General features: G+C 34.6%; 1 protein-coding gene across 9 annotated transcripts in view; it reads left to right on the forward strand.

Annotated features, from left to right (window-relative positions):
- Positions 1–27,172, forward strand: part of RABGAP1 (RAB GTPase activating protein 1) — a 132,342-nt gene that overhangs the window by 33,702 nt on the left and 71,468 nt on the right. For 7 of the 9 annotated variants that reach the window (XM_039861477.1, XM_039861474.1, XM_039861476.1 and 4 more), the window contains 9 exons: positions 3,424–3,658; positions 4,508–4,712; positions 6,558–6,732; positions 7,296–7,453; positions 13,439–13,549; positions 13,924–13,990; positions 14,630–14,732; positions 15,698–15,867; positions 25,053–25,227. In XM_039861477.1, the coding sequence (XP_039717411.1) occupies positions 3,424–3,658; positions 4,508–4,712; positions 6,558–6,732; positions 7,296–7,453; positions 13,439–13,549; positions 13,924–13,990; positions 14,630–14,732; positions 15,698–15,867; positions 25,053–25,227 (1,399 nt within the window). Of the gene's footprint in view, positions 1–3,423; positions 3,692–4,507; positions 4,713–6,557; positions 6,733–7,295; positions 7,454–13,438; positions 13,550–13,923; positions 13,991–14,629; positions 14,733–15,697; positions 15,868–23,766; positions 23,786–25,052; positions 25,228–27,172 lie in introns of those variants that run through there. The other 2 variants (XM_039861481.1, XM_039861482.1) reach the window with 2 other exon arrangements.

Here is a 27,172-nt window from a genome sequence, read left to right on the forward strand (position 1 = left end):
TGAATAATGCTGCTGTAAACATTTGCAGACAGGTCTTTGTGTAGACATATGTTTTTATTTTGGGGGGTAAATACCTTGGAGTGAATCATATGGTAAATGTATATTTAACTTCATAAAACTTACAAAAAACTGTTCAAGTGACTATACTATTTTGATTCCCACTAGCAATATATGATGATTTTTCAGTTGCTGCAATCCTTGCCAGCCCTTGGTATTACCAGCGTTGTTCGTTTTTAATTTCAGCCATTCTTATAGATGTATAGAGGCATACTATTGTGGTTTCAGTTTCTCTCTGGCTCATGATAACTGAGTTTGTTCCGTGTAGTTAGTTGCCATATGCATAACCTCTTTGGTGAAATGCCCCTCCCCCCTTTAAAAATTGGGTTGCTTGTTTTCTTATTATTGAGTTATGAGAGTTCTCTATATATTATGTGTATAAATCCTTCATCAGATATATGATTTGCAAATATTCTCTCCAAGTCTCTGGCTTGTCTTCATTCTCTTAACAATGTCTTTTAAGCAGAAGTTTGTAGTTTTGATAAAGTCCATTTTATCAGATTTTTTCTTTTATGCATAACTTTTTGTGTCCTGAGAAACCTTTGTGTCCCAAGATCACAAAGATTTTTCTCCTGTTTTCTTACGTAAGTTTTATAGTTTTAGGATTTACATTTAGATTTGTGATCCATTTTGTGTTAATTTTTGTATATTATGCGAAGTATTGGTTGAAATTCATGGTTTTGCATATGTAGAGATGTCAAGTTAATTGTTTCAGCACCATTCATTTTCTTATCTTTCTCCTTTGAATCACTTTCCCAACTGTGTTGAAACCAGTTGGCCTTATATGTGTGGGTCTATTTCTGGAGTGTTTTGTTACTCTGATCTGTGTGTCTGTCCTTTCACTAATACGACAGTGCCTTGATTGCTTTACCTGCAGTTACATTTATTTTTGAGATGATAGTGGCATCTGTTAGGAATGCTGTTGGCAGTAAGGAACAGAAAGCCCTACTAATCGTGGGTATGTTTTTGTGTTACAACAAGAAGTCTAGCGATAAGCAGTTGCTGGTTTGTTCAAGCTGTTCGCCTGTACCCGAGGCCAACAAACTGCAGCCTGCGGGCTAAATCTGGTTTACCACTGTTTCATTAGTCACCTGAAGAGTTCCTTGAAAATGCATATGCCTAGGCTCTACCTCTGAGATTGATTTAGTTGTCAGGGTGGGAGGTGAAGGGACAGAGGGAAGAACAGGTGTTTGAGTTTTAACATGGCTCCTGCTAACACTGGTAACCGTCTTGTGTGGTCATGGTTCAGAACCAGTAATCCAAGGTTGATTCTTAGAGCCTGGTCTCCAGACCAGCAGCATCACCATCTCTTGGTACCTTTTTTAAAAATGCAATTATCAGGCCCACCCCGGACTTTGATTTGGAATTTGGTTAGAGCCCAGTAGTTTGTGTTTCAGCAAGTTCTCTAGGTGATTCTGATGCCAGTGTTTGAAACCTTGGAAGGCATTGCTGAATGTTTCCCACATTGGCCTAGGCAAGGTTGTCTTTTTAAAAATAAAAACCAAATAACTTGATTTAAGTATGTATATTATAATGTTACAGACAGTAATTTTGAAATTGCATTGAAGGTTCACAAATGATCTAACGTGATAATTGTTGAGTACTGTATCGGACCGAAATATCCAAGGTATATGTTCAGTTGCTATTTTTAAGCAGCTTTAAAAATAAACATTTTTGTGTGTGTACATGTCTTTTTCCTGGCCTTTAAGGAAGAGTTAAGGACATAGAAGGCAGTTCTTGTATTTATAGACTTGATAAACAAGGGAAGAATACAAGATAAACATGTATAAACACGAAAGACAAACACAGAAACGTGTTTTTTCCCCAGGGTTAGGTATATTTTCGTGATTGGCGAATATGTTACAGTGTTGGCAGCCAATCCAACAGAAAACTTGAGTTTACTTATAATATGCCCTATATAGCAAAGAACAAAACAGTACTTCATGGCATGTAAAATATGTCCTCTCCAATTTAGTTTGCTCTTTTAACGATAGCCTTCCCAGTTACAATTACTGATTGCTTAAACATGGAGTCTAATAATCTTTTCTCCATCTATTTTCAGGAGGCTGTGATATCTTGCATAATTCCTCTTTCCCCTTGGAAAACAGTGTAGGTTCAGTTAGGCTCTCTTTCGTTTACTCCAGGTGATACAGCATTTCATCTCTAGTTCTGAAAGAATAAGGTTAATTGGAACTAAGCTCTAGTTTTTAAAAATTTTTTGAAACAACTTCTGAAAAAAAGGAATTTGATTGCACTTGCATGTGTAGGATCAGTCATAGAGAATTACTTGACTTGCTTATAGTCCCATTAGCAGTAACTGTAAACCATAAAATGAAGTTCACAGAAACGTGTCATTGAAGCCAAGAGGCTGAACATGTATCTGGCCTTTATTTCCAAGGCTAGAGTGGCTGACGTGTTAGAATTTCCTTGGGAAAATGTCAGCAAAAAAGTCTTAAAACTTTCTCACTCAAAGGGACTTGCAGTCTGTAGAGTTATAAAAGATGTTTGAACGGCATTCCTCGGTAGCCCAGAGGTACCCGTTATTAGAATTTTGCTTCCTGGCTTCTGTGTTGACTCTGCTGGGAAGAACTCATTGTTTTCAACAATCTCATAGCCCCACCCATTTTAACTTTTTGTCAGGTTTTAGTTTTTAGAAAGCCTCCACTTGTGGTTTTCCTTAGCATTGGGCACTCTCCACTTGATTTTACACTGTTTGCTTCCTTGTTGAGCAACTAATAATAAACCATCATGACTCCAGAAAAATACTTGACATTATTGAAATGGAGTGCATCCGTTCCTCAGGAAGATTTCATATACGCATCTCTCCAACTTTATTCAAATGTCTCAGAACTTTAAGAACCTGTTCATATTAGAGAAGTCTTCTTCAGAAATATAAGAGACTTACTCATAGCAGGAGTGGTAAAGTGTGTGTGATAAGTTTTTACCTAATAAGTATGTTTCTGTTGATAACTTCTGAAAGCAAACACATTTTTCCTTTTTCCTAAAGATAAGACAAGTTGCTAAAGATACTACTGTTAACATTATTTCTCACCAGACAGTAAAATTACAAATATTTTAATTGTTGTTAATTTAAGACACTATAGAAAACTTAATAACATTGACAGACTGTCACATACATTTCTGGATATTATTCTCAAATTCACGATACACTTTTTCATGAAACACTGAATTAAGAGAGCAGCTGCAGTTCTTATTGCCCATCTTGATTTATTCTGTTTTTTAAAAACAAAAGATTTCTTTGTATCCCAAGAAATGCTGATGATTTTCTCTAGACTGCAGACCCATTTTAATCAGTACTGGCCTCTCATTCTCACTTTGCTGATTGCATGTATTCGTGACCCTTAGATTATAGGGAATGGAAGTGAGCAGCAGCTGCAAAAAGAGCTGGCAGATGTGCTGATGGATCCTCCTATGGACGACCAGCCAGGGGACAAGGAGCTTGTGGAAAGGTCGCAACTGGATGGAGAAGGAGATGGGCCTCTTTCTAATCAGCTCTCAGCTTCATCCACCATTAACCCCGTGCCATTAGTAGGGCTCCAAAAACCAGAGATGAGCCTGCCGGTGAAACCTGGACAAGGAGGTTAGGATTGCTGCATTGCTTGCGTAACCGAAGGTTATTGTTTTTAATATTTGAGTGTCTACCCTGTTCTAGGTTTGATTCAGAGCAAGCAAAAACCAGTGCCTGTGTTCTCTAGAATCTCCAGATTCTAGACTTAGGGGGATGTAAGAGGGGTAAATCTGTGTACCATTCTGATGGCCCTTTAATGTATATCATTTATACCAAAGAAAGAGAAACAGTAGTTAAATGACATTGAGGGAATCATTTTTCCAAGAAAGAAGGAATTTGAGTTCAATGTTGGATAAATGGAGGAATAATGCTTGGTGAAGAGATGTTTGCTCTATGCCTATATTACAGCTCTGTGGGGATAGTTGCCATGTGAAAAAGAGCCGAAAGGCATAGCAGGGAAGGAGGAGAAGGGCAATTATAAAGGCTCATTGGGAAAAGTAGGGTGTTAAAACTGTAGATGTTTATTGGGAAAGGGAAAGCAAGGGGATTGAGAGAATATAAGAAAGTGTCTGAGATGACGAATGAGAGAAATGATTATAACAGCACAGATCAGAAAGGAGATAGGATTGATTTTTCAGAGCGATGAAATACTAAAGGTTTTTAAAAATTCAAAACAAATAAGCGGAAGGGTATATCAAATCTGAATCTCAGGTCACCTTTTAGATTTGAGATTGGTGCTATGTGAGTTTTCTGGCTTTAATGGGCATTTCTTCTGTGGCAGTGGCATATTATTTCATGCCATTAAGTATCTGAAATACTTAATTTTAGAACCTAAATATACCTTGTAGATTTTTACTTGGTTTTCATGTCAGCAAAATGGCAAATAAAATTAAATAACCATCTCCTTATCATTTCTTTCAGATTCTGAAGGGTCAAGTCCTTTCACACCAGTGGCTGATGAGGACAGTGTAGTTTTCAGCAAACTAACTTATTTAGGCTGTGCCTCAGTCAATGCTCCCCGGAGTGAAGTGGAAGCCTTAAGGATGATGTCCATCTTAAGAAGCCAGTGTCAGATATCCCTAGATGTCACTCTGTCAGTGCCGAATGTCTCCGAAGGAACCGTGAGGTAAGACCAGCTTCTTGAAATATTGGTAATATTTGATCAGATTTCTGACCTATCGTTTTAGAAAGAAACAGTAGTGAACAAAATACATAATTATCTTATTCCTGTAATGTTTAATCTTTTGGCACTCATCATATCTTCCAAGGATTGTGACCCTTATGAAAAATAGTCACTCATTTCAACAGTTTTTATACTCTTCTCTACCTCAGTTGTGTTTAGCACATTAGGAATTTAAATGTTTGGGGGATAATTGAAATATGTTGACATGAGAGTCTGCCTGATAAGTTATATTTCACGTGTTCCCTTAATACAAATACTAGCTTGACACATTTGTTCAAAATGGAGTTTCATGCTGATTTTAGAACTTGTAAAAACCATTTGATAAATATTAACTCTTCTTATGCAGTCTCTTAATTTTTAAGATGAGGAAACTGAGGCCTAGAACAGTCTCTAAAAATGGCTGTTGTTTATAATAACTAGAACAATGTCAACAGTTAACGGTAGCCAATAAGATGTTTTTATTAACTAGCTAAATACAGAATTCTAAATAATCAGATGAACACAGCTAAAATATCTTTTTTTCCTATTACAAAAAGTACATGTTTATTTCAGAAAAAAATCAGAGAACATAAACAGAAATTTAGAAAAACACTCTTTAATTGTGCTCTCTGATAAATACAGTTAATATTTTGGTTTAATAAAACACTCTGGGTATTTGTATGTGTTCGTGTATGTGTGTATATACCTACATATATGTGCATATATAATTATACAACTCTTAGAATCAACATTTTTGATAACAGTGAAATTATACACACCATCTTGTAAAATCCTTTCTTCACTTAGTTTTATTTTATGAATTTATTTCCATATCAATAAACCTGATCAAAAGTTTTAGTTTATGGTGGCACATGATGCATTATTGAGAAAGAACCAATCTCTTGTTAGACATTTTCATTGTTTTTTTTTTTTTAATGAGAAAAGTACTACTAATAATAGCTAATATTAAGCTTTTATGGTATGGGCACATAAGTGCTTTATCTATATTTTTCTTATAAATACGTATTTTTGAGCAAAATTTTTGTATTTTTTTTTAATTTCCTTGGTCGTACACTTAAAAATTCCTAGAAGTAGACTTATTGGGTCAAAGGTTTGCCCACTTTTATTGCTTGTGATGCATTGCCAAACAGCCTTCTAGAAATATAGATCCAGTTTATACTTTTATCAGTGGTATATGAGAATGTATGTTTGTCTACCCTTAGAGGCATTTTGGATTTTAATGGTGGTAGAGTTGTAGCTGTATGTGGATAGACGTAAGTTAATTATATTTAATATTCCAGTTGTCTGCAAATGTAATTCTTCTCTTCGAGTAAAGAACTTTTTTACAAATCCTAATTTTCACTGTATTTATTAATGTGAAATTTTTAAAAATAATTTTATTTTTCAGTTGTAGTTTTTGTTTTTTCATGTAATAAAGCAGATTAGGTCATTTTTAGGCGATAACGAACTAATGACTTATTTGGTAGTATAATTTACCTATTGATCTAGTCTTTATTTAGTTACAGACTATATAAGAACCGTATGTGCTTACCAATATTACTTATGCCTTCCTGATTGCCTCCCTAAAACATGGAATTATGTAGTTTTTAATTCCGTGGTATTATTATAATCAGTAACTTCAGGAATCAACGTATGGCTTAATTATCAACACTTAAGATTACTGTGATTAGCGTACCAGAAAAGATTTATATGAACTTCTTGATAGAAAGATGAGTCTCGAATCATAATACAGATATAGTGAAAATAGTCTATAATCCCTTTAATCTCTTGATATCTTTTTTTGGACAGACTCTTAGATCCTCAGACAAATACTGAAATAGCAAACTACCCTATTTACAAGATCCTCTTCTGTGTCAGAGGGCACGACGGAACTCCTGAGAGTGACTGTTTTGCCTTCACTGAAAGTCATTACAATGCAGAGCTCTTCAGGATACATGTCTTCCGGTGCGAAATACAAGAAGCTGTAAGTCCTTGAGAGAATACTGTCTGCAAATGAAAATTAACCTGTCCCCTCACCATGTTGAAATGATTACAGTATTTATTATAGTCACTTGGAAGCCAAATGAAACTCTCTGCTGGTATTTTATTTATTCCATCCTGATGGGCTGTAATACAAATAAACTAAAAGTTGGGCTAACCAAAACCTCATTGCTAAGAGTATCAGTTGATTGGCTGCTTCTTAATGAGGTTAGATAGGGATCTTGGTCTCAGCAATGACACATTTGCAAACTGTTCTTTAGAGCTAAACTTTTGGAATTATTTGTATTGTAATAAATATATTCAGATAGTCTCTAACAATTTTGGAAATCATTTCTCAGTTAGATTAATACTGTACACTACCATTTCTTTTTTAAAACCCCTTTAGTGTTGCTTGCTTTATTGGCCTAACAAATTAGATAATTTACCAAAAGAATCAATGAGAGAAAAAAGGATTGCTCTCCCCGACAAAGGAGGTAACCTGCAGATGTAATAAAAGTATTTTATTTCTTGTGATAACAGCCCATCTCCTAACATGTCTGGTTGTAGGTAAGCCGGATACTTTACAGCTTTGCCACTGCCTTCCGCCGTTCCGCCAAGCAGACCCCACTTTCAGCTACAGCTGCACCCCAGACTCCTGACAGTGACATCTTTACCTTCTCTGTGTCTTTAGAAATAAAAGAAGATGATGGTAAAGGTTATTTTAGGTAAGGCATCTTATTTCATTCATTGTTTTTTTTTTTTTTTTTTGAGATTGTATTAACATGCTATATTTGTGGTTCAAAGGAAACTCTAGGTCAGATTATATAACTTTCATACTACAAAATGATTGCTTTTATAGTCAGAGGTTTTTTTTTTTTAAATGTAAGTAATAAAGGAAAACAAATAGGCAAATGTGCAGAGGCCACATCTGAAGAATTAAAACAATTCATGAGGGAAAATGTCACGTTATTATGTTCTTTTAGGCAGACTCAAATATGACAGAAACTAAGTCAATTGGATTTGTTTTGCCAGGGGTTTTGTTTTGTTTTGGGCTGGTTGGTTGATTTGTTTTAATAATCTAAATATCTTAAGGCTACTGAAGTCAGGTTTACCACTGAAGTTTATCTCAACACATTGGAAGGGGAGAAATGAGGTCTGTGAATTCTAACCTTGCATATCAGACGAAAAATAAATGGTTTGGGTTTTTACATAAAATGATACGTTTTTGAGTTGTGAAAAGAACCCTGGAATAGAAATAAAAACTTAGGTTTAGTTTAATTATTGCTGCTATTGACAGTGTGAACTTTTCCAAGATTCTTTACATTTCCTGATAGTATCCTTACTTATAAAATGAGGTGGCTAGACTCTAAGAGCCTTTCTAACTTTCAGATAAACTATTATGGTAGCGAGGTACTTGGATTTTTTTTTTTTTCTCTCCATAGCCCGTATCACAAAATGGATGCTCTTTCGGATTATAAATGATAGTTGCATATAGAGTCTCTTTCCTATATGACTGCTTCATAAAATGAGTAAAGTAAAATTACATCAGAATATTAATGATGTCTAATATTTTGCTTTTAAATTAAAAGGCACAGCGACTGGTTCACTTGGAATACTGGTAACTCTTGGTCTCTCTTCAAAGACTCTGGGATTGTCATGCCATCTGGTGGCTAGTTTAGTGTACAATGCAGCTTCAGCTCTGATTTACGCACTGAAGTAGGAGGCATGGTGCTCTGTGCTTTCTCTTTATAGTTCTACCTCAGAGCAATATTGTGGTGTGATGCTTCCTGCGGTGTGCATTTCTACCCTACAGGCTTTTACAAATTTTTTTTTTCCTTTTAAAGGAAATAAGCAGTCTTTTAACTATATATTTTTTTCCTTTTTTGAAGATACTAGTGAAATCCTGTTTGTAAATTTTGGTCATGACAGGGAAAATTTCTAAGATATCTCAGAAGAGAAGCACTAGGGTACCTTCTGAATGCAAGAATATTCAAGGTAGAATGATAACGATTCCAGGCATCCCTGTTCTGTCCACCCTCATACTAGGGAGATACTACAAGTAAAATTCCTAGGTGGTCAGATTTGCTTCTCATGTTTGTTAGGGCTTTACTCTCTTTTTTGCATGATTTTACCGAATTTGTAGTTTATAGTGGAAAATAGTGTTGTGTAACCTAAAATAGTGACGAATTCATTGAAAAATATTCTTTTCTTTGTCAGATTTGAACTCATCAGACACAATTTCTTTTATCCAATGATTCTACCATATTGTTTTACAAAGTCCTGGGGCAAGAATCAATACTCTCTTTATTCCTGAAAAAGTATAATTCTTACATTATTAAAATTAGAAACCTGCCCTTCAGTAGCCCTTAGGAAGATGGAGCATTTTCATTTATCCCATTCAAAGCACTTCTTTTTGGTATTATTTAATCTACCAAGTAACCCTGTTAGGTAGCCTGGGTATTTGATACTATGTTTGTTCAATATGTAAAGAAACCCAGGGGCATTAAGCCTGGACCTCAGTTTCTTAATTTATACAGTATGAATTAAATGTAAAATTACTTGGTTGAATCCATTCAGTGATGTAATGACAAGTCCAGAAATATAATCTAGATCCTCTGACATCAGCGCAGCGAACTTCTGCTGCTTTCCTATACTCTGCTTCCTGTTAATGTGGCTTTTCCTTGCCCTTCAGATGCAGGACACCAAAGACAACTTTGTTTCCATTGTTGTTTTAATTAGGGCTGAGAGATGAGATTATAGTTGACCCTTGAACAACATGGCTTTGAACTGTTAAGGTCCATTTACACGCAGATTTTTTTCAATAAACATACAGTCTCCCCACCCCCAAATCCCCAGGTTTCACATTTGTGGATTCAACCAACTATAGATCGAAAACAATATTTTTGATCTACAGTTGGGAATCCATGTATGCAGAGGGCCAACTTGTTTGTGGGTTTTTTTTTTTTTAAATTTTTATTTTTATAGGCCAGGCAACCCTTGGTTGACCTCACAGATTGCAAAGACCTTGTCATCTTACAATCCCTTATTTTTTTTATTTTTTACACTAGGTGGTCTCCCATCCAAGTACTAACCAGGCCCGACCCTGCTTAGCTTCCGAGCTCAGATGGCATCAGGCTTATTCAGGGCGACATGGCTGTAGACTAGGCCAACTTAAGTTATATAAGGATTTTCGACTGGAGCGGTCAGGTGTTCTGCACCTCTAACTCTCACATTAGTTAAGAATCAACTGTATGTTTATGCTTCAGCATCCACAGAACGTAGAGACTAGTGTATTATCCGTTGAAAATTGAGATGTGTCCATATTGTTATAGGTGAAAATTCCGTCAGCCACAAATATTTAACAGTTTGGTATGCAAAAGTGTTTGTCATTTCTAGGATCCTTTGCTAAGATTCTTTGATTTTCTAATCTCTGTGTTATAAAATGTTCTTGAATTGGTTACTGTGTAAGTGCTGATGAGCTTCAAACTAGTTTTATCTCTTCAGAGCCACTTTCCAGTTTTAGTAGGTACTCAGAGCTCTCAAGTAGCCCTTTATAGTATCTGCTAATGATTCTGTTGCCATTATCTTGAAGCTGTACAGTAATAAGATACAATTTAGGTTTACTGCATATTGGCTGATTGCCATAGGCAGGTGTTTGCCTTTGAGAACAAAGGAACTAGAAAAAGTGGTGTGTGAGACACTAGGGGATTATTTTGGTAAATGTCATTTTAAGAATATTTTCAACTTTTTCCTAAAACTGATTTAAACTATATCATTAGTATTATTTTAGATACAGACATACCTTCGAGACCACTGCAATAAAGCGAATATTGCAACAAAGCAAGTCACACAAACTTTTTGGTTTCCCAGTGCATATAAAAGTTGTGTTTACACTATACTGTAGTCAAAGTGTACAACAGCATTAAAATGTACATACATGAATTAAAAAATACTTTATTGCTAAAAAATGCTAACCAGCTGAACCTTTAGTAAATCATAATCTTTTTTCTGGTGGAGGGTCTTGTCTTGATATCGATGGCTGCTGACTGATCAGATCAGGGTAGTGGTTGCTGAAGGTTGAAGTGGCTGAGGCAATTCTTAAAATAAGACAATGAAATTTGCCACATTGATTTAGTCTTCTTTCATGAACAATTTCTCTATAGCATGTGATGCTGTTTGATAGCATTTTACCCACAGTAGAACTTCTTTCAAATTGAAGTCAGCCCTCTCAAACCCTGCCACTGCTTCACCAGCTAAGTTTATGTAGTATTCTAAATCCTTTGTTATCATTTCAACAGTCTTTATAGCATCTTCATCAAGAGTAGATTCCGTCTCAAGAAACCACTTTCTTTGTTCATCTGTAAGAAGCAGTTCCTCATCTATTAAAGTTGTATCAGCAGCAATTCCGTCACATCTTAGACTCCACTTGCACTCTGAGTGCTCCTGCTTCTTCTACCACGTCTGCAGTTACTTCCTCCACTGCAGTCTTGAACCCCTCAAAGTCATCCAGGAAGGCTGGAATCGACTTCTCCCACACTCTTGTTAGTGTTGATATTTTGACCTCGTCCCTTGAATCATGAATATTCTCAGTGGCTTCTAGAATGGTGAATCCTTTTCAGAAGGTTTTCAATTTACTTTGCTCAGATACATCAGAGGAGTCACTATCATTAGCAGCTAAATCCTTACGAAATGTATTTCTTAAATCATAAGACTTAAAAGTTGAAATTACTCCTAACTTCATGGGCTTCAGAACAGATGTTGTGTTTAGAAGCCATGAAAACATCATTCATCCCATTGTCCATCTCCGTCAGAGCTCTTAGGTGACCAGGTGCACTGTCAGTGAGCAGTGATATTTTGAAAGAAATCTTTTTTTTTTCTGAGTAGGAAGTCACAACAGTGGTCTTAAAATACCCAGTAAACCATGTTAGAAACAAATGTACCGTCATCCAGGCTTTGTTGTTCTATCTATGGAGTACAGAGTAGTGTTAGCATAATTCTTAAGAGCCCTAAGATTTTCGGAATGGAAATGAGCATTGGCTCAACTTGAAGTGACCAGCTGCATTAGCCCCTACCAAGAGAATCAACACATCCTTTGAAGCTTTGAAGTTAGGCATTGACTTCTCTCTAGCTGTGAAAGCCCTAAATGGTATCTTCTTCCAATATAAGGCTGATTCATCTACACTGAAAAATCTGTCGTTTAGTGGAGTGTTGTTTACCTCCGTGAATTATCTTAGCAAGCTCTTCCGGATACCTTCCTGTAGCTTCTACATCAGCACTTGCTGCTTCACCTTGCACTTTCATGTTGTGGAGACACTTTCTTTACTTAAACCTCATGAACCAAACCTCTGCTAGCTTCAGACTTTTTTTTTTGTTTTTTTTTTTTTTTTTGGACCTCTGTCAGCCTTCATAGAATTAAAGAAAGAGCCTTGCTCTGGATTAGGCTTTGTTTTAAGGGAATGTTGCAGCTGGTTTGATCTTTTATCTAGACCACTAAACGGTCTTCATATCGGCAACAAGGCTGTTTCACTTCTTGTCATTCATGTGTTCACTGGTGGAGCACTTTTAATTTCCTTCAGGAACTTGGCATTCTCAAGTGGGCTAACTGTTGGATGCAGGGGGCCTAACTTTCAGCCTGCCTTGGTTTTCGACAAGCCTCCCTCACTAAGCATAATCATTTCTAGCTTTTGATTTAAACTGAGAGATGTGTGACTCTTCCTGTCACTCCAGCACTGAGATGCCATTGTAGGGTTATTAATTGGCCTAATTGCAATATTGTTGTGTCTTAGGAAAATAGGCCTGAGGAGAGGTTGGGAGCCAGGGAACGGCCAGTTGGCGGAGCAGTCAGGACACACACAATAATCGTTTAAGTTCACCACCTTTTTGGGTGCAGTTCTTGGTGTCCCAGAACAATTACAATAGTGACATCAGCAATCGTTCATCACAGATCACCATAACAAATATGATAATAATGAAAAAATTTGGAATACTGCAAGAATTACTAAAACGTGACACAGAGACACAAAGTAAACAACTGCCGTTGGAAAAATGGTGTTGAGAGACTTGCTTGTCACAGAATTGCCACAGACCTTCAGTTTGTAAAAACACCATATCTGTGAAGCACGGTAAAGCAAAGTACATAAAATGAGATGTGCCTGTGTAACACAGGTTTACAATTAGGTTATCACTGCTTAAGGAAGTGTTAGGCAACAGCTTACTGTTGGGCATATCTTCTTCATCTCGGTGATTTTTTTGAAGGCACCTTGTTTTGAAATTCAAAGGATCTGTAATTAAGTATCTTATTCCATATTTTTAAACCAATAAGGCAATAATAATATGTCAAAACTAGTGACTAAATAGCGAGGAAAGAAAATAACATTTTTTTTTGAGCAGCTATACGCTAGATGCTTTACAAATACCTAATTTAACTTTTACAGCAACAAAAAGGAGAAAACTAAAGCCATATTTTAGGGGCCACAGGAGTGGTTTTTCTGCCCTTTAAGTAGTGCAGTGGGTTACATATAGTAATGATGATACTTTCACATCAAGAGGCAGATGATAGCTTTTAAATTTCAGTTACGATTTAAAAGCACAGAAAAGAATCAAACCTGTAATTCTTTTCTGTGCCTGGTTTTCAGACCATAACAGAAATCGTTTGAGTAAATGTCACAAGAAAATACTTTGCAAAATTAATGAAACATGTTGTTCTGCAGTGCGGTGCCTAAAGATAAGGACAGACAATGCTTCAAACTACGTCAAGGAATTGATAAGAAGATTGTCATCAATGTGCAACAAACAACTAATAAAGAACTTGCCATTGAAAGGTAAACATTATTTGTAAGTTTAGCTTAAATATAAATTTTAGTTTTTATCAGTCTAGTGTAGAAATCATATTCAGTATTCAAAAATATATTTGTAAAATTTGTTCCCTAGGGAATTCTTTCGATGATTGAAGTGGCTATTTCATTCACTTTGAATTAACTCTCATAAATTTTTTGTAAATGTGCTGACTGTGTAATAATAGAAGGCAAACATAGAATTCGTTTATCTCAAAGAAGTGAGGATTATTTTGGCAGTGCTAATTATTAATAATTTTAGTGTCCTTTTTTTCATCATTAAGAATTTTTTTAAGTAACCTAATTTAAACATCTTTTTTGTGTTGTTTTTTTCCAAATTTATGTCAGTTCTTTTTTTGCAGGTGTTTTGGTCTTCTCCTTAGCCCAGGAAAAGATGTACGAAATAGTGATATGCATTTGTTAGATTTGGTAAGAATTTTTTTTTTAAGTTATACACTATTTTCTTGATAAAGGTTGTTTCACTTTATCTCACCTGATCTAATGTTAAAGCACATTTATGAAAGTGTTCTCATATAAGCTATAAAGCAATAAACAGAGTTAAGGGAATTTATTTCTGACTCGGCTATTTACTTGTTTCTTGGCCGTGTAAGTTAAAAAATCTTGTTTATCACATAGGGTTGATGTGGGAATCGAAAGAGAAAAGTCGTGAGACTTATTTGCAAACTACCATGAGCTTGATAAACGTAGATGGTATTAGTATTATTTCTATTATATGAAAATCTTTTATTTTCAAAACTAAAATTTAGTAATTATTCACTTGACAGAAGAATTCAACACGGGTTTAGGTAGTAAATTTCTCTAATGTTTATACAAGTTGATGTGATTTTCAAGCATCTACTTATAACTTTTTAGGAACAATTACATAAATAATTGGCACATCTTTAATTTTAACTGTAATCATTTATATACATTCCTACCTTTTTTAAAAATACCTGATACTCTTTTATATTCTTACATTTTTGCAACTCCTTTTCTTAAAGACAGCAAAATGGAGTTAGACGTTGTTTTCTTACTTTGGCATTAATGTTCATTTACTCTTTTCTTGAGGAATCTATGGGCAAAAGTTCAGATGGAAAGTCTTATGTTATCACTGGGAGCTGGAATCCAAAATCTCCACATTTTCAAGTTGTAAATGAAGAAACTCCTAAAGGTAATGCAGATTGTTGACAGTGTGGACAGAAATTTTAATTCCAAGGAGATATCAAAGCTTAGGACCACTTATTGTACTAATTTCCAGTGTTTACCTAATTCTGGTGAAACCAAAGAATTTGAATAGTTCTTTGAGTTTATTATTAAATTTGACCTGTAAACAAAGTATCATTTTTCCCCACTTATTTTTCTCTCCCTATCTCTTTATTTTTTCCTTTCGTGCTTCCTTTTCTATTTGTGTACTCATTTATTTATAGACTTCTAAATTTTATTTATTTGGGGGAGCAATTAATACATTCACATATGGTTAAAATTGAAAGGATATATAAAGAAAAGTAAAAATCGATCAGAGTCCCCAGGACCCCCACTCCAGAGGGGACCACTGTGTTCAGTTTCTTGTGTAGCTTTTCACATGTCTGTGCATAAACATTCTTTTTCAAGGTATGTCATACTCTTCTTGAATGTTGTTTAATGGCTGCATAATATCCTGTTCTGAAATGTAACATTATTTGCTTAACTAATGCCTCTTATTGAGCATTTATTTTTTTCCTTTTCATTTTTTCTTGTTATTCATAACACTATAGATAAATGGATATAAAGGATATCCAATCTTGGTTACCATTGTTATAATCAAGATTTTAAAATTTGAGAATTTCCAGTGTTGGTGAGAGTGGCATAGAGAAGCCACATGTCACTTTTGTAAAACAATCCGACAGTACATTTCAGAGGCTTTAAAGTATATACTGTTCTAACTTAGTAATTCCACTTCAAAGAACCTACCCAAGGAAAGAATTCTCAATACAGGAAAAAAGTTTTCAAAACAGCGATTTATCTGATTATTTTAGATTCTTATTTAGTTTATAGATTACTTTAAGATATCTTAAAAATCTGTAATAAAACTAATTTTACATTAATCATATGAGCAAATATATTTCCATTTTTTATTTGCTTCTCCCCTCTCTCTAGATAAAGTGCTGTTTATGACCACAGCTGTTGATTTGGTCATAACAGAAGTACAGGAGCCTGTTCGATTTCTCCTAGAAACAAAAGTCCGAGTTTGCTCACCTAATGAAAGATTATTCTGGCCCTTCAGCAAACGTAGTACTACTGAAAATTTCTTTTTGAAATTAAAACAGGTACTGTACCTTTCTATAAATATGGAGGGGAGGGGAATAAGAAAGGAGAAACCACGTCTGAGGGCTGATTTATCATTAAGCTATCAATTAGATCTTTAAACAGTCATGTGTATTTTAAATGTATAAAGAGGAAAAATGTCCTTTATTTTTACCCATTTATTTACCATTTTTGTTGCTCCTCATTTCTTTCTGAAGAACCAAGCTACCATCCGATCTCACTTGCCTTCTTCTACCTGTAGAAATTCCGTTAGCTTTTCTTTTAGTGCAGATCTACTACAGACATAACTTTTAGACTTTTTTTTATCTGAAAATGTTTTTATTTCATTTTCATCCCACAGTCTTCCTGTTCCCATTGTTTTTGATGAGAAGTCAGTATAGATTTTATATTGTTGCTATGTATGTGATGAGTCATTTTTCTCTGGATGCTTTTAAGATTATTTTTTATCTTTGATTTTCAGACATTTAATTATGATGTGTCTAGGTGTGGTTTTCTTCCTGTTTGTAATGCTTGGGACTTGCTTCACTTCTTGAATTTTTAAATTTACGATTTTTGTTTGGTTTTAACGATTTTGGAGAAATGCTGGCCCGTTATTTCTTTCAACACTTTTTCTGCCCCATCTCTTTTCTCTCTCATGGGATTCCAGTTACACATATTTTAGGATTTGGGGTATTATCCCACACATCTCTGAAGCTCTATCTGTTTTATTCAAATCTTTTGTTTTTTCTTAAGATCAGATAATTTTTGTTGACCTATCTTAAAGTTCAGTTGACCTTATTTTGTCATAGCCAATCTGCGGTTAAGCCCATTCAATGGTTTGTTTTTTTTAAATTTCGGATTTCATATTATTTATTTCTGGAATTTCCATTTGGTTCTCCTTTCATAGTTTCTGTTTTCTTACAAGATTTTCCTCTTTGTTCTCTTATTTTCAACAGATTTTATTTTATATCCTTGAGCATAATTATAATATAGCTACTTTAAAAATCCTTGACTGCTAATTCTAATGTCTGGTGAGTCATATTTTCCTCTTTCTTTGACTGTCTAGTAATTTGGGATTATGTGTTAGATATTTTTAAAGATGGATGGTAGAGACTCTGTTAAGGTCTTCTGAGTATCAATTTTTTTTAAATTTGTCAGTTAATATGGTCAAAATCAAACTCCATACTCTATATCTTTTGGTGAGCAGCAGATGCAGTCTCTGTTCCCTTCATTTAGTTTGTCTTGACCCAAGTTTCCCCCAAATTTTTTTCTTTTCTTTATATCAAAACTCCTTAAAAGAAATCAAGTTTACAATGACCTAAATTGCTAAATCTAGTGGTCATTCTGAGTCTTCCTTTTACTTGCCCTGTCAGCAGCATTTGATGTAGGCGATTACTCACTCCTCCTCAAATATACCTCTTTTTCTTAACTTTTAGGACATCTCAAATTTACCACAGACAAAAAGGTCTCATTCTCTTATCCTCTACCCCTACAATTCTCTGTCTTTACTATCTCAGTTCATAGACATATTCTCCTAACAGTTGCTTGGGCCAAGAATTTTGCGGTTTTATTTTTCACACCCCATATCCAGTCAGGAAATTCTATTTGCTTTTAAAACATATCTAGAATCTGACTACTTCTTACCACGTAGGTGCCATTTACTTCATCTGAATCACTGTTTTTACCTTGATTATGGCGATAACCTTTTCACTCATCTCCCTGTTTCTCTTTTTTTTTATATATATCATATATATTCCAACATAGCAGCCTAAAGTCAGAGCACATCATTTTTCTGTTCAAAACCCTCTAACTGTATTTTACTTCCTAAAAGCCAAAGTCTTGACAGTGGCTTATAAAACCCTACCTGATATGCTGCCAACTGCACCATACACTAATTTCTTATTGTTCTTCCTTCTTGCTTCCTTTGCGCTAACCATGCTCTTAGGACCTTTGCTATTAACTGTTTCTTCTGCTTAGAATACTCTTCCCCTGGATCCCACTTGTTGTTATTCATCTCCTTAAACCCTCATCTTTTTTAAGTCTTTGCTCAGATTAACAATGCAGTTTGCCTGCTTTTCCATTGGTATTGGTTCTGCCAGTTGCCTCCCCTGAAACTGATATATTTCTAATTTTTTTATAAGGCTGCTCCCTTCTAATATAGCACATAATATATGTATTCTTATTTATCTGTTTTCCATATTAAAATCTTCTACTAAGACAGTATTTCTAATCTGTCTTATTCGCTGATTTATCCCAATCATCTAGAACATAGTAGTTCTCAATAAGTATTTGTCAATTTGACTTCATTTACATGTCACTTTATATAGAATTATAGCGTTGTGTGTGCATTTAGTTGAATATTCTTTTCTATAGCAATAATATTTTGGTTCCAATGTATTCAGGTTGACCCTTTTGGTTATAGTCAGAAAAAGGTAGCAAGTAGAACAAGAATAGAGATTTCTTTTCAGTGTTGTCTTAAGAGACAGAAAGTTAACTTACATTCCGGTGCTGTTCTCCCACCTGTTCACTGGCAGGAGCAGAGGCTCGGCATAAGGTTATCATCTAGGACCTGGCTTAGGAGTCAGTACATGCATCTTACCATTGATGAGCTTTATGACTTTGAGCTACTTCCTTCAACTCTCTGACCCTCAGTGTGCTCAGCTATGAAATGGCAGTGATAGAATCCTTCCTCATGGTGTTATTGTGACATTAGGAGAGAAACTATGCAACACACTTGGAATAGTTCCTGGCACATAGTATGTTCTTCATATATTTGAGCTATTATTATTGAGGGGAACTGTAGAACCCCACTGGGACTGATGAAGAATAAAACACTAAGTCATGAAATCAGAATAGCACTGATTATTTAGAGGATTAGCCCCAGGGGAAAAATGCCTCAGAAGGAAAACCAATCTACAAGCACCATTTTAAAAGTTTAGGCAGTGAGAATGATTTTTAACGGTTTCTAGAGTAAAAGATGATAAGAAAATGAATTCTGTTATATTTTTAATATGAATTTGTAAAAAAGATATTCCCTTTAACTAAAGAGATTATGAGGAGTTTCAGCTCTTTATCTTATCTTAGTAAACATAAATAAGATTCCCCTGGTCTTGCTTTTCTCTTGAGGTCTTATATTATACAGCCCTGGAATTCAGATTGCATGGGTTTACAGGAATATCACTTCCGTAGTTTGGTCTAGAATAATGTATCTAATTAATTAGGTTAACAAATGACTTGGCAGAGTAAACTAGCCCAGAAGATATGTGTACCTGAGACACATGTCCTCACAGGCTACTCTAGACTCTCTGTTAAGATTACAAGCCAAACATAGGCTGAGTTGTCAGTATTTTCTTTGCAAAAGAAAACCCCAGAAGTTTATATGTGGAAGCTGGGAGGAGGACAGGGAATTCCTGAAAATAATCTTTCATTTTTCTCCTTATTTGGATAAGTCTTATGGAGGGGTGGGAGGTTGTGTGAGGGGTAAAGAGTGGGAAAGGAGTAAGAAAAATTAGAACAACTTTTGCTGTCTTGGAGCAAGTAGAGCCCTGTTAATCTCATCCATTGTAACATAATAAACTAAGTTTATTTCCTCTTCCATAGCATTGAAAAGTAATAGCAGCTACCATTGATTGGGGGCCCTACTGTGACCATTGGTCTGCTAGCTGTTTTCACTTTTTCTGTGTTATATAATTTTCTTCTATATGCAATGAGGATATGTAGGAGGATAGTATGCAATGAGGATAGTATTCTCATTTATAAATGTGAAATAGTAGATTTTATGGGATGTTGTGTGAAATAGATACATACCTAAGCTTTCTAAGAATCTCAGCCAGGGTTCTTTTCATAGAAACATGCTCCTTTTGTGTTTCTTTAAGAATATTTTTAGTATTTACTTAAATCAAATTAAGCATAATTAAAATTTTTTAACCCCTTTTGTACATCTCAGTAGACAGAAAAGGAAACAGTGCTGCACACCAAATTTTTCGAAATATACAATATGTAGTTTCCGTTTTTTGCTGTATGGAAAAACAATTATAGAAATGTTTTTTAAAAACATGTTTAAAAATTGATTCTTTTTCCTTTCACTAAATTTATCTGGTGACTAAGTAACTCCTTTTTAGCTTGGAAGCCTTCCTATCTGTGGGGATTGTTATATTAATATGGCATCACAGTGGAAGAAAATGGTCTAAAGACTAGATTTTCAAAAAGTGACAATAAGGTGAATAAAAAGCCAACCACGCATTCTTAAAACTATAGATTTATGGAATTTTTATTGCCAAAGAGACTTTAAAATGTTTTATAAAATTATTGTAAATAAATAGCTGATGTGTGAAAGACTAAAGGATGTAGCCAGTGTCATATAGACAAGTAATTAGGATAACTGTTTCGGAACCCTGTGCCTCTGACTGTCGTTTGCCGTGTGTGCGTGCGTGTACGTGCGCACGCATGTGCACAAATATGTGCTAAATCACTTTACCATGCTCTCAAGATAACCAATACGAAAGTGCTTTCTGTACTAGAGCTCTTCGACTGCTGAATCAGGAGGCACGTAAGCGGGCGTTGCTCTGTTCCTGGGAAGTGTGATCATTTGGTTAAGGTGACGGTCACTGGATTTCTCCTGTTCAGAAGTAGAGTTTTCTAAAAGTAGAGTTTTCTCTTTGCTTTTAGCAAGTAATCTTCCACATATCCTGTTTCTCAACCACTTTTTATTTATTGGTTTTAGCATCCATTGATGATTCTTGCCTGAATGAGTTGAGTTCCTTCACATATTTTCAGTAGCAATTTAACATTACAGGATTTTTTTTTTCTTTTTACATTTATGTAATTTTTAATACTGAATATCTCAGTTATAGTAATAGTACTATATTTAATTTATTTGCTTTAATATCCTTTTTCATCAAAGAATTTAAAAATATTAGCTTTGCAGGAAACAATATGTGGTCTTTATTTTATTTGCTCCCAGCAGATTTATAACAAAATTTTTATAAACTTGTAAAATATCTGTTGAGAAAAAGTACAGTTATGTGGGTTTATGAAATATAGATTTCAGTTATTTAAAATTCCAATGAGAACAAGCTTATATTTTAATAGTTACTGATGGGGGTAATTAAGCATCAATTAATAAACTTGGAGTTTTCTAAAATACATATAATGCCACATTGCAATTTATGTACAACTAACAGTTGTATAGTTCCTTTCAATTGGAAATAAAACCTGTACTTTAATATCACTATGTAAAAATCAATATGTAAACATCTAAATGAAAGGTTTACAAAATATTTAGTGTATTCTTTTGTTATAGATACTTAAACAAATTTTAGGGAGGAACATTTATAACTATAACCATGGTACCTAAGTATTTTCGCATGTTTTTCATTTTGCATATATGAAAAACAGGTATATAATATAAAATTATTTGAAGCCGTATAGTTTGAAATTCCCATGTGTTGATATTCATTCAAAAAATATCACTTGCAGTTGAGTGAAGTTTTAGATTTTATGAGACTTCTTTTTATCCTTTGAACATTTTCCAGTAAGATTATAAAGTTAATATTGCGCTCAAAAGTTTCTTTGAATTTTTTTTGTTGTAGTTATGTTACCATTTGACATATTGTTAGCTTCGTTTGTTTCCTTACTTTCAGTTTGGAGGCTTGGCATTTTTTTCTCCACTTGATTTAATTTTTTTCAATATTTAAAATACTTTTAGAGTACAAAAGTCACAATTATATAACAACGTATACTCATTAATCTTTCATTTATATCTGTCTCCTCCCAACCCTGCAGGTAACCGTTATTGTTGATTTCTGGGTTATCTTTCTAATGTTTCTTTTCGTGAAATAATAAAATACTTCTATTTATTTTTAACCCCCTTTTTACACAAAAACTAGCATACTCTATTACTGTCCTGCTCCTTAGTTTTTTGACTTAATGTATCCTGGAGATCATTCCACATCAGTTCATAGAGATCTTCCTCATTCTTGTTTAATGGCCGCATAGTACTGTGTTGTTTGGATGAATCATGATCTTTTCAGCTAGTCCTCTATTGATAGATACTTGAATTTTTCCCCCAATCATTTTCTCTTCCAAATAATGTTGCAGGGTTGTACATGAGTTGTTTTGACTTAATGGAAGTACATCTTAGAGTAAATTCCTGTTGGCACATGAGGTAGTTTTGCATATGTAATATTGTTATATTTGCCAAATTCTCCTCTGTATAGGTTGTAATCATAGAGATTAGCGGAGTATGAGAGTATCTGTTTCTCCACAGGCTTTTCAAGAGTGCGTTGTTACACTTAAGGACCTAACGGTAGCTTTAATTTATCCTCTGATGATTGAAAACAAGCATTTTTTCATATGCTTAAGGGTGATTTTTCTTTTCTGTGAATTGTCTCCATACTTTTTGCTCTTTGGTTTTTGTCTTTTTCCTTTTCCTTTTTGAAAACCCGTTATATAGTCGAGAATTTAACCTCCTGAGATATAAGTTGTAAATATTTCTCCTGGATTATCACTTGTGTTTTGACTTAAATTATCATGGTCTTTTGGGCTTTTTTGCCATACAGTTTCTTTTTATGTATGCGAATTTATCAAGTTTTTCCTTTAAAGCTTCTGGATTTTGGGTCATAATTAGAAATGCTTTCCCCACTGCCAAGTAATAAAGGAAATGACACATTTTCATTTATTACTTATATGGTTTCATTTTACTACCTTTAGAGCTCTAATTCATTAGTATTTTATTCTGACACATTGTGTAAAGTATGGATCTGATTCAGTCTTCTTTCAGATGGCCATTCACTTGTCCCAATAGCATTCATTGGAAAGTTTAACTTTACCCCCATTGATTTGAGATGCCACCATATATCACATTCATGTGTACTTGTACCTCTTTCTGGTTTATATATATTTTCATTGTTTTTTATGTTACTTATGTACCAATACCACACTGTGTTAATTATGGAAGACTTCATAATATCTTTTAATACCTCGTTAGGGCTACCTTCCCTCCCCAGTTGTTTTTGTGTGTATGTGTGTGTGTTGGGGGGGGGTGGTGCTGGATAGTCTTAATTGTTTATTTTTTGTATACATTTTACATTCAATTCTTGTAGCTCTGAAAAAAATTAATGTTATTTTTATTGGGGAGTATTGACATCTTTATGAAGTCGAGTCATCTTATCCAAGAACATATGATGTCTTTCCATTTATTTGTCTCCTTTTTTTTTTTGTCTTTTTTAAGAGTGCTGTTTAGAAAGCTTTTTATTATAGAAAATTCAAACATACAGAGAAATAAAAATAATAGTATAATGAACCCTCCTGGACTATTACCCAGCTTTTACAATGATCAGCATTTTTAATAGCTGGAGTACTTGACATATAACTGGGGTCCAGTTCTTGACTCTATGTTTACCTGACTTCAAAGGCAATATTGCTCTGGTTGCTATTACAGAAGAGTTTCTAGGTAACTGCAGTGGTTATCACATTTATATAGTCTCCGAGACATTTTTTTAAAGACGAAGAGCTACCGATGTTTCAGCCGTTTCAGATAGCAATTAACTAATATTCCAGAGAGTAATTTATAACCAAACAAAAGTTAAATACTGTTGCTTATCAAAATATAATATGCAAAAGTTAAAAGTCATAATTACAAATTTAGAACGAATGTGTTCAAAAGTTTCAGTTCACTTCATTAAGTAATGAGGGAACCAGTAAGATGGTAAAACTCGTTCTAAGTGTTGGAGGAAGTTGAGTTTACATAATTTTTCCTAAAAAAGATAAAAATAATGAATATTAGAAAAAAATTGCCAGGTTAGAAACAAAACTTGGTTAATGTCCTATAGGTAACCTTTGGGTTATATTTTCTATTGGACAGAAATCATTTGCATATCTACTGGACACAAATCTACAGGTTAATATGTAACTTCACAGAGTCTGGGTCCTTAATTAATAGTAAGTAGCTAAGTTAAAATCGTTTATTCATCTAGAAAATTAAGTAACCCTTGGGTGAACATGTTAAAGCAAAGTCGGCAAACTAGTCTGTGGGTCAAATCTGACTTGGTGCTTGTTTTCATTGTGTCTTTTTGGAACACAGCCACACTCACTTGCTGCCTACGGCTGCTCATGTACCATCCTGGTAAAGCTGAGTAGTTGCGACAGATATCACTGGCCCACGTAGCCTAAAATATGTGCTATTTGGCCCTTTAGAGAAAAGTTTACCGACTCCTGTATTAAACATTGCTTCAGGATGATATTGAAAGGACACGTTGCCATTATCTTGGCCTTCCAGGATTGGGGTGATTTCTCTTAACAACCCAAATGAACATCAAGATGATAAAATCTGCTCTGCCTGGTATTTCTGTACCTAATGAACTTTTCATTTTTCTCCTTCTCTCCTTCTGCATTTTGCTTTATGTGTCTATGTCTTTCTCTTTGGTGTAGCCACCTTTCTAGTTCTCTCTGTATCTTTTCCTACAGTTCTCCCTTTCCTCCTGCTCTGTATTTCACCCCCCTCCCCCAACTCCTCCTCCTGGCTGTAATTCGAAATGTTAATATATTTAAATATGGTACTGGTAAAGTTTTATATTCCCTGTTCTTAATTTTTAATTTAGGTCAGTTTAAATTGTTATGTGTTTTCTTCAAAATCAAACCAAAATACAAACCAATTTGAGTTATCAAAATTTTTGTGGATTCTAGTCATCTCTTTTCTACCACTCACCTCTCCCTCCACGTCCAGTTGTAGCTTTCAGTTGAAGAAAAGTTTCCTACACTGTTTTAATTAAGCTAAAGGAGTAGGGAAGACATAGAAATAAGAGGACTTTCTTAGTTCTAAACTTTGTTTGAGAATATTTAAAAACATTTTTTTAATGTATAGTTTTATATAGGAAACTGTGATGGATACCTTAAAGTAACTTGAAAGCTATATAGAACAGTTAACTTTTTAGTTCACATTTACTAAATATTGATAGTTGGATGTTTGATGGTACAGTCTTAAGATAGTAAGTATACTTGCAGAACTAAAGTTCTGCTCAGTAAAGACCTTATTTTCTTAAGGGTTTTGAAATCTAAACATGCTTTTCTATTTAGAAAAGGTTACATTTAGTGTAGCTATTTAATGTAATGCTTTTTTATTCTCACATCCTGTGTGAAGTAGAAGTAGTGCTCAATTAAAAAATAAAGAATTTTACCACTTAATAAGTAATATTTTTTTACCTTCAAGATAAAGCAGAAGGAGAGAAAGAGCAATACTGACACTTTGTATGAAGTCGTGTGCTTGGAAAGTGAATCAGAAAGAGAGAGGAGGAAGACGACAGCCAGTCCCTCAATTCGCCTGCCACAGTCTGGATCTCAGAGTTCAATGATACCTTCTCCTCCGGAAGATGATGAAGAGGAAGGTAAATTGTAGGGAGAGCGTTTCTGTTTTGGGGTGGAGAACCATTTAGAGTATTATAATTTTATAAGGTAATAATGTGACATAGCATTTGGAATTCTTTTAATAAATATTTATGCAAAGGCCTATTGGAGATTCAAAGCGATTAATGCAGGACCTTCTTTTTAAGATAATTATAATCAAGTTACCAAGAAATTTGGGCCCAGCTAAAAGATAGCATTAGTTAGGACTCACATCTAGTTCTGGCCAATAGCAGGCATAAATTTTTAAATATAATTGAGGGGGTTCAAAGACCTTTACTGACAGCTCTTAACTAGGGAAAAATAAGGACTCCTGGCATCATGGGAGAATCAGGAAACGCTAGAACACAAGCTTTGTGAAGGAAGAGAGTGTGTCCGTTTTTGCCATACGATGTTTCTCTAGTATACAACGCAGTCCTTGGTATGCAGGAGATGCTAACTGGGACTGAAGAGACCATGCAGCCTTGCCATCTTTAGTCTCTAACCCAGGTCCTGTTGTGAACTGTTTGCTCCCTGGAAAGAAATGCCTACAGTCTTCTAGAGAGGCTCCTTATGCTGGGACATTTGTGCTCACAGGCCCAGAAGCCAGCAGTTATACAGGGCGGGTGTTCACAAGCAACATCCTGAACCTGAGGTTGCAGCTTACTCCTCACCCGCACCCCTGCCTTAGGTGCATGGAATTCTGAACACAGATTTTAAACTCCTGCTATCCAGATTTGTTGAAAGCATTTAGACAGTAAAAGAGAATTTTATTTAAAGGTCTTTCTAATCTCTTTGAGGGAATCATCATCTCTTATAAATTTTAGTACATTTTTTATAGCTGCCTTCCTCCAAAGAGTTGTATTATATTGATATTTTAGTGAGTAGAGAATTACCTGAGGCATTAGAAAGTAGGGCCAATTCTGGCAAAATAGTGAAGTAGAAGTTTATCTCGGTGCCCTCAAGCCTTTCTCTTTTCCCGATTCATCCATCCACAGAAGATGTCTCGAATTCAGTTTAACCTCTTCCCTATCTAACCATCAAAACTGATGATAATGCCCAAGGCATTATAATGTAATAAAGTTTAGTAATAAGTATCTCATGGATTTCTGAGCCTTTAAAATCAGTGGTCTCCGATAATTACTATCCCTAGTAGAAATACAAATTCATGGTGTAATCATCAAGTGTGTAAAGCACCAACCTTTGTTTAGACAAGTTAAATCAGAAAAATCTAGAAACAGCATTGGTGAGGACACATGGAAACAAGTACTGTTGTATCCAGCTAGTGGAAATATAATTTAGTAAAATCATTTTGGAAGGCAGTTTGTCAGCAAGTTTCAGAATCCTTGAAAGTATTCTTTAAAAAAAAAAAATCTAGGAAGTCCACTTCTGGGCATGTACCCAATGAAAGCAATGAGATATGTTCATCTTGATTCTATTTGTAGCAAAAAGTTGAAAACTTCCCAAGTGTCCAACAAAAGAGGATTGATTAAGTAGATAACTTAGTTCTTATTTTTCCCCCACTTTTACTACACTTTTCAATGCTTCTCACATGCCTTTATCAGTCACTTTTTTCACCATTTTTCTCTTAAAATTTTTAAATTCGTATTTTAATTTAGTTTTTATAATCACTTGAATTAAACTTGAAATGATTCATTTTGGTCTTTTCAATATTTTTGTACTTTCTGTTATAAATGAATGTATGCCATTGTAGAAAATTTAGAAAGTCGTGAAAACATGAAAGAGAAAAAAAAATCTAACTTCATCATTGAGAGACGGTAATTGTGAATGTCTTGGCCGTGGTTCATTCCAGACCATTTCCTATTACTTCACATAGATTAGGTCATAATGAAGATTTAGCTCTTGATAGTTTTATTTTCTGTGGTATTTTGTCATATCATTATGTAAACAAATGTCAACATGCAATAACATGTTTTCATAATTTATTCG

This window comes from Pteropus medius, unplaced genomic scaffold (genome assembly GCF_902729225.1).
Source record: "Pteropus medius unplaced genomic scaffold, Ma_sr-lr_union100, whole genome shotgun sequence".
NCBI lineage: Eukaryota > Metazoa > Chordata > Mammalia > Chiroptera > Pteropodidae > Pteropus > Pteropus medius.